This window comes from Sinocyclocheilus rhinocerous, unplaced genomic scaffold (genome assembly GCF_001515625.1).
Source record: "Sinocyclocheilus rhinocerous isolate Xijiao unplaced genomic scaffold, SAMN03320098_v1.1 scaffold1642, whole genome shotgun sequence".
NCBI classification, from domain to species: domain Eukaryota; kingdom Metazoa; phylum Chordata; class Actinopteri; order Cypriniformes; family Cyprinidae; genus Sinocyclocheilus; species Sinocyclocheilus rhinocerous.
This window is the reverse complement of record NW_015637575.1, coordinates 176582-189824: the sequence shown is the minus strand read 5'-3', so window position 1 is coordinate 189824 and position 13243 is coordinate 176582. Positions and strand designations below refer to the sequence as shown.

At 37.2% G+C, this 13243-nt stretch overlaps 1 protein-coding gene across 2 annotated transcripts; it reads right to left on the bottom strand.

Annotated features, from left to right (window-relative positions):
- Positions 1-1717: 1717 nt before the first annotated feature.
- Positions 1718-4287, bottom strand: LOC107749072 (40S ribosomal protein S16). 2 transcript variants are annotated; one of them, XM_016564120.1, is made up of 6 exons: positions 4224-4287; positions 4083-4134; positions 3245-3346; positions 2215-2311; positions 2002-2049; positions 1718-1909 (listed from the first exon to the last, which is right to left on the bottom strand). In XM_016564120.1, the coding sequence occupies exons 2-6, from the start codon at positions 4128-4130 to the stop codon at positions 1764-1766; spliced, it is 441 nt and encodes a 146-aa protein (XP_016419606.1). In that variant the 5' UTR covers positions 4131-4134; positions 4224-4287; the 3' UTR covers positions 1718-1763. The 2 variants fall into 2 exon arrangements, with proteins under 2 accessions (XP_016419606.1, XP_016419607.1); XM_016564121.1 differs by lacking the exon at positions 4224-4287 and having other exon boundaries at positions 4079-4097.
- Between the last annotated feature and the right edge of the window lie 8956 nt (positions 4288-13243).

The following is a 13243-nucleotide window of genomic DNA, read 5'->3' as shown; positions in this document are numbered from 1 at the left end:
CCCCCCCCCCCCCGAAATCGTTTATACACCAATTTCACACACAAATACGTGCACATGCAGTTAGTGAATGAAAATTGTTCATTTTCATTCTGAACTCAAGCCCTACCCTAAGCATAGGTGATCAGTTCACATATTTTAAGACAGCATCACAGGATCAAACTCATGCATTTTCTCACCCCATGTTTAGTGTCCCATTAATATCTTTCTAACAGCACATTTCATCCACATGACTCAGTCTGTAATGGAATGCAAGCAGCATCCTCAGGCAAAGTAGCAGGATGCAAATGTTAGATGAGAGCTGGGAGACGGTGTCTTCGCCATCTGTGTCCACTTGGTGATCCAACTGCCAGTAATGGATCGATACTAGCCATTGATTTACCCCAAGTGAAGCAGATCAGACTGAGCAGTGCACAGCAAGCCAACTCTTATTAGCTGATACTGTCTTACTCAAGAATATGTGCGGCTGCGAGAGCTACACAACGGATCAGCTGCTGAATCACACTGAGGATGTATTGTAGGAATTAAAACCAACAAAACAAGTATGCATGCTTCTTTAATCTGGATGTATTAGGGTTATGTTTCCTCCCTTGTGATCACATTAATGCTTTGCCCGTCTTTCAGGAAATTTTAGATAATCAGTTCTGACTAGGTGACTTTGGCTGACCTGAACTATCTACATTTCACCAGTATTTGTGGGATATAACAGCGTCAAAAGCTTCAACATATAGGCCTATTCAGGTTTGGTTCCCTCAAGTGGATGTAAAATACACATTCCTTTAAATCTCACTGGATTACACACTGAACGTTATAACCTGATATGACTGATGCAGCTCAACATTTACAAAACTGAACAGAACTGAAATTTTGGTTTCATTACATTATTCACAGAATGATTATACTCCGTATGGAGTATTTAAAATGTACTGCAAGTGCAATAATTTCTTACTTATTTTTCTGAATTAAACATTCACATTACTGTTTAGCAACCCCTCCCACTCAATCACTTCCAAATTAATTGCTCATAACACAATACTAATTTGTTCAAAAGGTAATTTTCTGCCCTCTTGCGTTAGACACTAACAAAAATTAACATTTTAATGTAGTGTTCTTCACCAGTAGATGGCGCAGCTCTAGGAACCTCCATAAGAGTATTTTTAGTTGGTCCATTAGGTGCTCTACCAACAAATTTTGAATTCAGAACACCTTCTATTATATTTACCATTCTCTTTCTATCGATTATTCATTCTTTCTATGACAGTAATATTATGCTAGTATGTGGTTCAATATTAAGCATGTGTATTAATCAAGTTCTTAGCTGTTATGTTGCATTATATAGTTCACAGTCCTGTCCTTTCACAGCATATAAGCATTTCTTCCATTGAGTTTTACTATCATAATTTCACTATAAATAACCAATGAAAACACAAATCAGCCAACCTGTAACATTAATTGTTAACTAGTTTACAATTACGGAGACAGACTCAGACAGTGAAACACTTGACCAGTAATTATTTCCTGCAGGTTCTCCAAAATGTACTCTTGAGTTTTATCTCGCATTTAAAACAAGTGTAAGTTAGATAACTAGACTCAGTGAAGCTGGTATGTCCACAACGCATTATAGAACACCTTGTTTGAAATCATGTTGAAATTAAAACCAATAAGGCACTGAACAGAGAACACATCAAAACTCTTTAAGAACATAACTCGAGACTACAGAATGTTTTCCCCCTCAGTTTTATTATATGAAAATGTACAGAGAGATTTTAACGGTAGGACTTCTGGTAGCGGGCGCGAGCTCCAGGTCCACCAAACTTCTTGGACTCGCAGCGGCGGGGATCAGCGACCAGCAGGGTCCTATCGTACTGAATCAAGATATCCTTGATCTCTTTCTTGGAGGCCTCATCCACATCTATGAAAAGAGAAAAACGGAGAAATAGGAAAATTATTGAAGATACTTACATGTATGTCTTTACCATGATGACCACAATGATCCACACTTACATTTCTGATAATAGGCAACCAGGGCTTTTGAGATGGCCTGACGGATGGCTGCAAGAAGAATAAAACATGTTAATGTCAGAACAGAAGTATTTATACAATGTGGTCTTGAGGAAGAATCCAACCATGTATTGTTTACTGATCATGTACAACGAATTTTATGATAGGAAACAACCAAAAGCAAAAGGCTTACTTACACATCTACACGTTACTAACCGTAAATCTGTGCGACGTGTCCACCACCCTTCACACGAACTCTGATGTCAACGCCAGCAAAGCGTTCCTTGCCCAACAACAGAAGAGGCTCCAGCAGCTAAAGGAAACAAAACCATGTTCAGTTAGTAGACGTATAAACAAAACCTCCTCACATGCAGCTAACGGTCTCCATCCTGAAGAATGGAGCATGTCGGGTACACTTAAAGTCAACATGCAATGGAAACTGTGATTGTTACTGTTGTGACTTACATCCGAGTAAAAGAACTTTTCGAACGAGGAGAAAGAAAAATAAATAAATTTGCAGGGTGGGACTTGATTTAGTCCAATGGGAACTGATTGGATCTAGTGCACGGCACCACTGTCATATGACTTTCTTCTGCAGAACACACGAGTACAATTTTACATGTCATTCTCTAATTGCAGCGAATGTGGTTGGGAGCTCCAAAAAGGACACAAAACCACCATAAAATATTACAGGGGTTGATGCAACCTATGCGCTTTAGACATCTGACAAACAGGACAAATTTAAGTTATTCACTGATAACTTTCCCCTCCGGTGGGCTGTTAACCTTTGCCATCAGGTTAAATCATAGAGTTGAACTTGAGAACAAAACTGATTTGATTCATAAATTAATTTAGACCACTTTTGCTAACCGAATCAATGCATTAAAGAGTGGCAAATTACTATTCCTTTAATAAACACAAGTTCTGTGGAGTATGTTAAGCTTTTTTAGAGAACATAAGCTTAAACTGTGGTGTGTTTCTAACAAAAAGCTACCATATTTGTGCCAAACTGGAGACTGACAGCACCAATCCTCATTCATTTTTGTTATACTGAAAGAGGCAATATGAATATTCTTTAAAAACCCACCTTTGCTTTCCACAGAATAACTATGTTCACAATCAATCTGAATTACAGTCTACATTTATGTGAACAACATTTACAAATGATAGTGTTTACTCAACTAGAGATCTGAATGAATGAATATGTATTTTTATTCCAAGCACTCGATTTCTGTAATAAATGTACCTTGTACTGCAGAGTGGCAGGCTCGATCATCTCAAGAGGTCTTCCATTGACTTTAATAAGTCCATTTCCCCTCTTGCAGTGGGCAACAGCAGTGGCTGTTTTCTGTTGATAGTGAAGAGACACAGATCAGCCAATTCATCTCCATAAGTCAGAAACAACTTGAATATTCATGCTTTTACACAATTCAAATTACATACGACACTAAGAGATTTCTTGACAGGTCACCAAGAAAATAAACTCACTCCCTAACTTAGCTACACCACGGTGGTCTTCAATCTTGGTACTGGAAAACCGCAGCAGTGTACATTCAGAATATTCCTATTTTCTAAAGCAGTCAGTGCAGTTCCGAGTTGGAGAAATAATGGAGACATCCAAAACGTGCAGTACGTTACTGAGGTCACCACGACCAGGATTGGGAACCATTGCTATACCAAACACAAGTAACGTTACTGGCTAACAGTTAGCAAGACAGACAAGAGAGCACTGGCTCATATTTATTTATCAATATCATCTACTGAGCAACAGAAAACATGGATATCAGATGCAAAAGCAACTGTTCTGTATTAATTAAAGCTATACGTGTAAGCGCTGAATTGTCCCACGTGTCAGCAAACAGCCATTCCCAACACAATCCTCATCATTCAGTCAATCTCAACGGAAGGTAGGTTTATCTTATATTTTAAATGTTTACACATATACCCGTTTACGACATCTAACTGTTACGTTTATTCCATGAACTATATAGAACTCTGGCATCGCAGTAATTTACAACCGCACATCTGTTAGCATAGCCGGCTAACGCCCGAGCACGACAAACATACAGCCTTCAAAAACTCACTTTACGTCCAAACACCTGGACAGACTGTAGGGGACCTTTAGCTGGCATGATTCTGGAATAAAAACGGAATGATAATCGGTTAATTTAAGCGTAAAAGATCTTTAAATTAATATATTAGTGAGAACCGCTTGAGGGACGAACCGTTCAGTGCTTGAGCGCTGTTCGGAGAGGCCGCACAAGGGTCTCCCGTGCGCAAAAGCAGGGGCGCTGTCGTAAACACATCCTCGACAGAGTGTTTACGACAGTTGAATATTACAATATTACAAAGAACAAATATTAACGTAAGTATATAAATCAACTAGTTTTTATTACCAACATAATTATAATCCTTCCCGTTTTCCTTGAAGTTTCATAATTGAAGCAAATAGCCTGCGTATTCACAGAAATTTCAATGGATGGGTTGAAATAGACGCCAAAAAGAGATCTAATAATTCGCATTACTATACTTATTATTTAATACATCAATGTTATCCAAAAAAAAAAAAAATGCTTTGAAATCTTTCTACTATGCTTTGACCTCTGAACTGAGTTAGTATCTTGTCAGAAATTGGGCTCAAGTTTACAATGCTCTATGAATTAAATAATTATCCAACTAAAAGCATAAATCAGTATTTAAATGAAGAAAAAAAGATCAGTTTTGATGTGATAGATAGAGCCTTGTTTCTAATTCCACATGCGAAATGATAAATCTCATCACTAGATGGCGCTCTGTTACAAGAATCATCCGATTCAACACCATTAGAAATGAAGCAGATTTAGGTCATACTTTTGATCATTTTTGCTAAGTATGATAAAGAAACAATTTAAGTTAAGAAATAATTTAAGAAGTGTACTTAACTGTAGTGATTGTGTACTTGTAGTGTCCTTTAAATCTTAAGTAAATTTATAAAAGACTGAACTTTCAGATAATATAGGCCTAATATTAAATAAAAGGCCACAAAAGTATACTTAAAGAGAGTATACTTTCACTTTCATGTGTTTCTTAACACACTTAAGTACACTAAATAATAACATCAAATTAAAAGTATTACTTTATAGTACATTCTAAGTGATTGTTTTAATAATTGTTTACCATGCTTTTTATGTGTTTAAGACATAATGCACAAAAGTACTTGATTGTAATTTTAACTGTAGCATGTTATTAAGTTACTAATGACTAATAATAGTTATTAATAACTAATAATGAAATAAGAATAAGAATTTGAAGAAAAGAAAAGAAGAGGTTAATCTCAAATGTACAATGATTATTTTTTCACATACATCACTGGGGTCTAACCCCATATCTATGGTCTTTATATGTGTGTACATGAGAGTTTTATTCATTACTTATACATTTGATCTGTATCTGTGAAGGCAAATTGCCATTGTAAGCAGTAATTAGTCTAGCACCAACAAAATACTGTTATCTGATTATTCTAGTGTGCTAATTTAGTACTAGAGAAACTTGATTATCTTAGCTCATGCTTATAAACCACTTTCTCTAGTACTCATCAATCTATTGTTCTTTTGAGATATGAAGGTTGTTCTGTGTGTGTGTGTGTGTGTGCTCGCTCTACTGTCTTGACAGATGAAAGCAAAGTAGATCTAACTAACAGACAGAGAGAACTGGAAGGCCCAGAAGCACAACAAATAGACAAGAAGACATCAGAGTCTTCAGACTGAGAAACTGATGCCTTTCAGGTACTCAACCAGCAGCTTCATTGGTCAGTACCAGTTTCATCTGTAACAGTGAACTGACTCTGAGACGCTGACCAATTAGTCTGAGTTTCAAAGGGATTTGAAAGTTTGAAGTATTGAGCTGTTGTATGAACAGTTTGATGTTCTGTGAGAAATGCCCAAGAGTACTGCATTTATTTGAAATAGATTTTTTTATATTAGTTTCTATCTATCTATCTATCTATTAAATCTACCTTTTCTCTCTCTGTCCTTCACCGCCTCTTCCTACTTTCACACCTTTCTTTAGCTCTCCAGCCACTAATTACACAAACACCAAAGGTGCAGAGTCAGGATGCATTTTGTCATCCCATCTTTCTCCCTCCACCTTAACGCCCTCTGTTAGCAATGGTGCTTTGAAGAGGGTTGTGAGATTTGCATTTCACACTTACTCACGGTACCTTTTGCCCTGTTTATGCTGAGGTGTGTTTGTGAGATGTGTAACTATACGCAAAGGGTGTTAATTAGTGGAGAAGGATGTGTGTGTATGAGGGGTAACTGAACAGTAGCAGTAGTCAGGCAGATGTTGGGTCTATTGTGGGGGAAATGGAGCTCACTTGTGCGACACGCTGCTGTTTGTTTTGCGATGAGATAATGAGGACTCCTGCCAAAGCACTTTTATACTAGCCTGTCACTATCCAGCACACAAACACTCACCCAGTGTCTTCCTTTCACTCCCTCTTTGGCTATAACACACTCAACAGATGTGCCATCACAACTTTGGCACTTTAAGTGTGAACATGGTGAATATGGTTTCATTTCAAAGCTCATGTCTAAAATCTTTCTTGGTCCGAGTATAATATTTGCTTTTGTGCTTTAGGGAGGACCTCAACATTCAGCATGGATCATATTTAGCTAGTTCGTATGATACATACATTTCTATCAAATGTGGATCTGGTTTGCTCATTATGGTGCTTGTTAATAACACCTCTTTTGATCACTGAAGTGTACCATTGTAAAGTCTGGTTTGATCGTTCCTGTTGATGGTAATTGCTTTAGTAGGTTAGTTCCTCTCAGAGATCTATGAAGCTCATTCAAAACAGCCACCATTTGTATTCAAAACCCTTTTGTTTTTGGTAATTCACATTGCAGTATCTAAACCAGTAGGTCAAAACACTCTTTCACAAGTTCATATTTTTGTGTTATAGGAAAATGAAACAGATGAAGAGTTTTAATTAATAGACAAGCTCAAGCATGAGACGTGATTTGGGCTCTAATTCCATCCCTGGAGTATTTAATTAATGAACGGAAGTTAATTAGATAGAAATCTGAGAAATGAAGGCGGGGTTGGCCTGGCGGTGGAATGCTAGAAGAACTGTCACATATCCTTGTGTTGGTATTGATAAAATTAGATGAACTACAAAAGGAATGTTAATGGATGCTAACTGAATCCCTGCTGATTTGCTGGTCTTATCTGGTTTAGGATGGTCTTGCTGGTCTTCCAGCTTGACCAAGATGTTAACTCTTCAGCTAGAGTTAGCCAGAGTGTCCAAAAACGTTCTAAAACCAGTAAAGTAGCTTATCCAGACCATCTAGTATGGTTTAAGCCAGGCTCTCATATTTTGGAATCAGTCCAAATTGATCAAATAAGAATGCTATACGAATATTAATTTGGGATTGATTATTTGGTCATTTTTTAAAAGCAAATATTGATCATTTCAGTGTATCTAATTCTATACTATTTGATACTCAGCTGATGTTTTTGGTATAATTTTATACTTGGTGTCACCAAGATTAGTTCCACATTTTTGAGGAGGATTCTGTTGAGAGCTTTGATTTCTCACTGCCACCTTTCAGATGTTTGGGATGCTACCACATGTTTTCCATAACTTTCTCCAGTGGAACAATGGTAAACACTGCAATGATGAGTGATTCATCTCTACAGGTTTGTTCCACATAGAGCATTGTCTCACAGAGGTTTCTTTGTGTTTGGTGGAAAGAGACAATGTCGGAAAAAGAGCATTACTATGAAAGCAACAGTGCCAAATCTCACAGATTTGTCTTAATTTATATGTGGTTAGAGAGTGAGATCAAGTTATTGACCCAGTGTGAGTTAGTCATGCTCGCTGTGGCCAGCATTGACTCATTCTCTATGCGTTTAGCCCAGACTTGAACTAAAAGGGAATTAGTGCCATTAAAAAACCCTGCTGAACCTTTAGTCTTTAAAAACAGCACACTGTTTCTCACACGTTCAGTAAAATCTCCTTCTTCTCATTAAATTTGACTGAAGTTGAAACGGCTGCATGACGACGTCGCACTATCAAATCCGATCAGGAGATATTTGATGTTTAATATACAGTTACATGGAGCAGACTTTTAGACCAATCAGATTTCGAAGTGAATAAGGCTACCTAGTACAATGCTACAGACATAGAACTGAAGAGACTCACAACATCATGGCAAGAACTTTGCATTGAAAACACCATTTACATTTCCTTCAGAAAGTGTAGGGTTACACTTTATTTCGATAGTCCACTTTAGACATTCTAATAACTATAAGTAACTTTGTAACTACATGTTCTACAGGGCAAGGAGTTTATGAATATGAATTATCTTATGCTCAAATATTTTAATACATTTGTGTACTTTAATGCAATGTACTTTACATTAAAAAAAAAAACAAAGTGCACTTTTTAAGTGTGTTTGGAAACATAGTCATGAAAGTGTGCTCTCTTTAAGTAGTCTCTTTAAGTAGTCTTTTATTTCAGTAATACATTATCTACAAGAACAGTTTTTTACAAAAAATACTATGATTTGAAGGACACTACAAGTTTAAATTCAAGACATACAATAAAGATCACTCCTTATTCCTTTAGTTTACTTCAGAACCTAAAACACACACGATTTGCTACTTGTTAATTAATGCTAGTCAGTGTCTGGTGGTGTTAGGGGAGGGACATTCTCATTTTAGAGATCATGACATTGGCAAAAGTGTAGATGAGCTAATGTCATCAATATTATTGATCCAGAAGAAAAAAGTATATATTTGTGTCTGTTTTGTCAGCCTTCAAGAGTATAGTAGCACATAGGACCTCTTTCCATTGTATACCGTCTTGGGTGTTCCAATCACAAGTTGTCAGCCAAGACACATCAGTGTTAACACCTGGTAGTAACATGCGTCTCAAATATGTCTCCTGTGACCACTTGTGATCGGATTTCGTCAAGTGTAGGGTTTCATGGTTCCATACATCACACACTACGTCACTCTATCTTTGCATACAGCATAGTTGTGTATATTAGAGACCGACATTGAATAATTTTGGAAAGCTGACGTCCTGTGATGTGATTTTCTGTAATCCATAATGCATGCAGTTAATATGCATGCAGTTTTTATGCTGCTTTTGGTAGCACTTTATTTTAAGGACCAGTTCTCACTATTAACTAGTTGCTTATTAGCATGCATATTACTAGCATATTGGCTGTTTATTAGTACTTATATTAATGCCTTATTCTGCATGACCATATTTTAGATCCCTTAATCCACCCCATACCTAAACTTAACTACTACCTTACTAACTATTAATAAGCAGCTAATTAGGAGTTTGTTCAGGCAAAACTCTTAGTCAATAATGAATGTGTGTTCCCTATTCTAAAGTGTTACCGCAATGGTGAGGGAAATGAAATGATTAAAAATAGGGAAACATTTTTTAAATTGTGTCCAGTTACAGGACCTACAACAGGGGTGTCAAACTCAGTTCCTGGAGGGCCACAGCTTCAACCTTAATTAAAGCTAATCAAGTCCTTCAGACTTATTTGAAATCTACAGGTATGTGTGTCGGAGTAGGGTTGGAACTAAACTCTGTAGGACTGTGGCCAGGGTTTCACACCCCTGACCTATACTGAATGATATACACTTTTCCTTTAATGTTCTAAAATATTTTTTCATTGTGCATAAAAATCCATGTGTGTGGAATTATGCTATTGCATATTTTGGATCAGAACACATTTTTCTTTTTAAATCGGTACCTAAATAGATTGACAGGATTGAGCAACACTGAGTGTTGCTCAGTGAGAATTGTGTTTACACTACAAATATAATGTCACATATGTTTTTGACTGCATTTGAATATATGGTTTGATCCAATCACACAGTGTTTTGGACCACTTGTGATCTGATAACCTTTGGGTTACAGTGTAAACAGGATCATAAATGGCTTCAAAACTAAAATAGATAGAGTAAAAGCTACAAAACTCAAACACATAAAGAAAAAAAAAAGGTTATTTTAAGAACTATTTACTGAAAGGTTCTTTGGTAAACCAAAAATGGTTCTTCAATAGCATCACTTCATAACCCCACTTTTGGAACTATTATGAGATGAGATGGTCACCCATGAATGAGGTGTTTGTAGAAACAAGGCCTATTCATGACTGAAGCCATAACATACTCTTCTGTCTGTGCCATGTTATAGGACGATGTATAGATGGAAGGAAAGTGTGTGGCTGGGGCGTTTTGAGGAGGTGTTAAAAATAATGACATATCCAGATCTGCTGGCAACACTCTGCCCCGTAATTTTAAAGGCTCTGTTCTGGTCATGTCAAGAGGAGTACACGAACCAATCCCTCGCTCTCCGGGGAGTAATTACACCAGAAACCCCACTCACACACAGAACAAAACAAAGAGTCATCACACACTCACACAGCCAAGGTCAAAAACAAAACCTCACACACTTACATTCCTTCAGCAAGCGATGGGAGCGTGACAATCGGGAAACAACGGCTGTTAGTTACAGAAAATGAATTAGGACTTGGGCTGGGGAGCGGAGAGCAGGAGAGAGGGGTAGAGGAAGTGCTGGGATTACTAGCTGGACTGCAGAGTGAGTAGAGGGCCACTTTCACCCAGTAAACTGCCCAAATTTATAAGACCTCTGGGGCCGTGTTGATACCCCATCCCTGCCCTGCACCTCCAGAACTGCTGATTTAAAAATAATCTTAAATCAGCGACTGACAGGCATCAGAAATACCACAGCTAGGTCAGGGAACTCACTAACTCCACCTGTGTGGAATGGTGCCCCCTTATAAATATTATAATATAAATATATTATATTATATTCAAAAATTCTAATATTTATCTATAACCGGTAAAACACAATAGTAACTAGATGTATGGCAATTTGCATGAATTTGTACAATCTATTCTTACGTTTTCGTACAATCTGCTTATGCCTCAATGACAATTAGGTTCAGAGGTGGTTTTGCTTATTTTGCTTAATAAAAATCACACCTTTCTGTACAAATTACATTGTAGAAATTCATACAAAATCACCACCACCACCACGCACCTTCTCATGAGATCGGGTTGGAAGAAAATGTGAGAGGTGCTTCTCCGTGCAGAAGTTGCCACCATGATGCTTCTGGGGTATTCTGAGTGACGTTAGGTGTGTTGCTATGCGGTTGCTAGGTGGATGCTTACTGCCCCATGTTATAAAAAAAGCCCATCCCATCTCATACTCTTATCAATAAAATTACTGGTAAAAGGGTTTGTTAACTTTTTATTTTTATTTATTTATTTTTGGTAACACTTTAGAATAGGGAACACTTATTCACTATTAACTACGACTTTTCCCTCAATAAATTCCTAATTTGCTGCTTATTAATAGTTAGTAAGGTAGTTGTTAAGTTTAGGTATTGGGTAGGATTAGGGATGTAGAATAAGGTCATGTAGAATAAGGCATATGTGCTTAATTAGTACTAATAAATAGGTAATATTCTAATAAAATGCATGCTAATAGGCAATTAGTTAAGAGACCCTAAAATAAAGTGTTACCTTTTTTTTAATTATTATTATTCTTGTAGATAAGACAAAAAAAAAACACTTTTCTTTTTACACAATAACTCACATTTTCAAGCTTTTGTCCAAAGCAACTTAGAAGGAAATTCCATTCAAGATATACATTTTATCAGTTGCCAATATTTATCGTTATCATTATCGTTCCTTGGAAATTCTTGGAAGCAGAACAGTGAATAAACTCTGAAGCGCTTTGCTAGGAGGTTAATTAACTATATATACATATAAATAATACTACAACTTGCATCTGTATAAAATGACGCAAACGCACAAGTGAACTAAGTTGCATGCTAGTTAGAATGTGTAATTCATGTTGTGAATACATTCTTTCTGTAACAACACACACAAACACGTGTAAACACATTATGAAAAACTTGCATAAAGACTTTCCAACATTGTATTACAATGATGCATTCTTTTCATATTATTAATGAGCTCAGAGTTTTAAAACAAGGACAGTTTTCACAAGTTTATGTTAACACAATATATAAAATGTTTGAATATTTGGTTTAAATTTGCACTTTCTTGTCAACTAAAATGTTATTTTCATTGACTAAAATGAGATGTTATTCAGTCAAATTTAGAAAAATTATTAAATGTGATCTTTTATTGGATGATGTCACCATACATCTGAAGTGTGCACTCTATTTAAATTTAGTCATACTAGAATATGGCACACTCTGATTCCAAGTATTCCACTGTCCCAGAAAAACTTCCCATCCTCATTTTTCCACCCGCATTTGCTACTGTTGGGCTGATGTATTGGTTTGGATGGCTGCAGCCCATCCAGTTCCGGATGTGCTGCTGGATCCACTCTGATCTCTACTGCTCCCGCTAGGCCTCTTTTACAGCAACAGGAAATGCTGCCTGCCATGGGGTCACGACCCACTTATTTTGACATATGCGTCAAGTGCAGCCCACCCTACCGGCATAGAAGGTTTCCGGTCCGTGCAAGGTGTGGAATGATAGTTAGGGAAGGAAACGGAGGGCAGACGGAGCTAAGACAGAAGAGAGAGGCAGAATATGAAGTGAGCGAACACATCTGTCAGACATCAGCTACGCAACATCGTCACACACACTGCACCGGCTCGCCTAACAGAGCCTCAGCTGGCTTTAATACAGCCATGGAGACACTACTGTAAGATGCTCAACAGACCAGAACCACATTCAGAAACTCAGAAGGGAGAAACCTGTATCTGCTTAAATGGACTCTACATAATGGGGGATAGAGGCAAAAATATGAGCTTTGGAGCTTTTATGGGAAATTATCAACTTTATTATCAAATAAATAAAACCTGACAATGTGATCAGGACCCTAACATTAAAGGGGTCATATGATGCGATTTCATTTTTTCCTTCCTCTTTAGAGTGTTACAAGCTCTTGGTGCATAAAGAAGATCTGTAAAGTTGCAAAGACTAAAGTCTCAAATCCAAAGAGATATTCTTTATAAAAGTTAAGAGTTAGCCACACCTACCTAAAACGGCTCGTTCTAACACGCCCCCACATATCTACCACACTATGTGGGAAGATTTGCATAACACCGCCCAAATGTTCACACAAAGAAAGAAGGAGTAACTTTTATTCTCGCTGTAATATTGAAAAGTGAAAAGTGAAAAAGTGAAAAGTGACGTGACATGTGGCCAAGTATGGTGACCCATACTC

Excerpts from the sequence above, each read along its gene's own strand:
- LOC107749072 (XM_016564120.1), bottom strand. The coding sequence starts at position 4,130 with ATGCCAGCTAAAGGTCCCCTACAGTCTGTCCAGGTGTTTGGACGTAAA. Across the intron at positions 3,347-4,082 it reads TCCAGGTGTTTGGACGTAAA|AAAACAGCCACTGCTGTTGC; the intron begins GTGAGTTTTTGA and ends CACTATCAACAG. Across the intron at positions 1,910-2,001 it reads GGTTGCCTATTATCAGAAAT|ATGTGGATGAGGCCTCCAAG; the intron begins GTAAGTGTGGAT and ends CTCTTTTCATAG.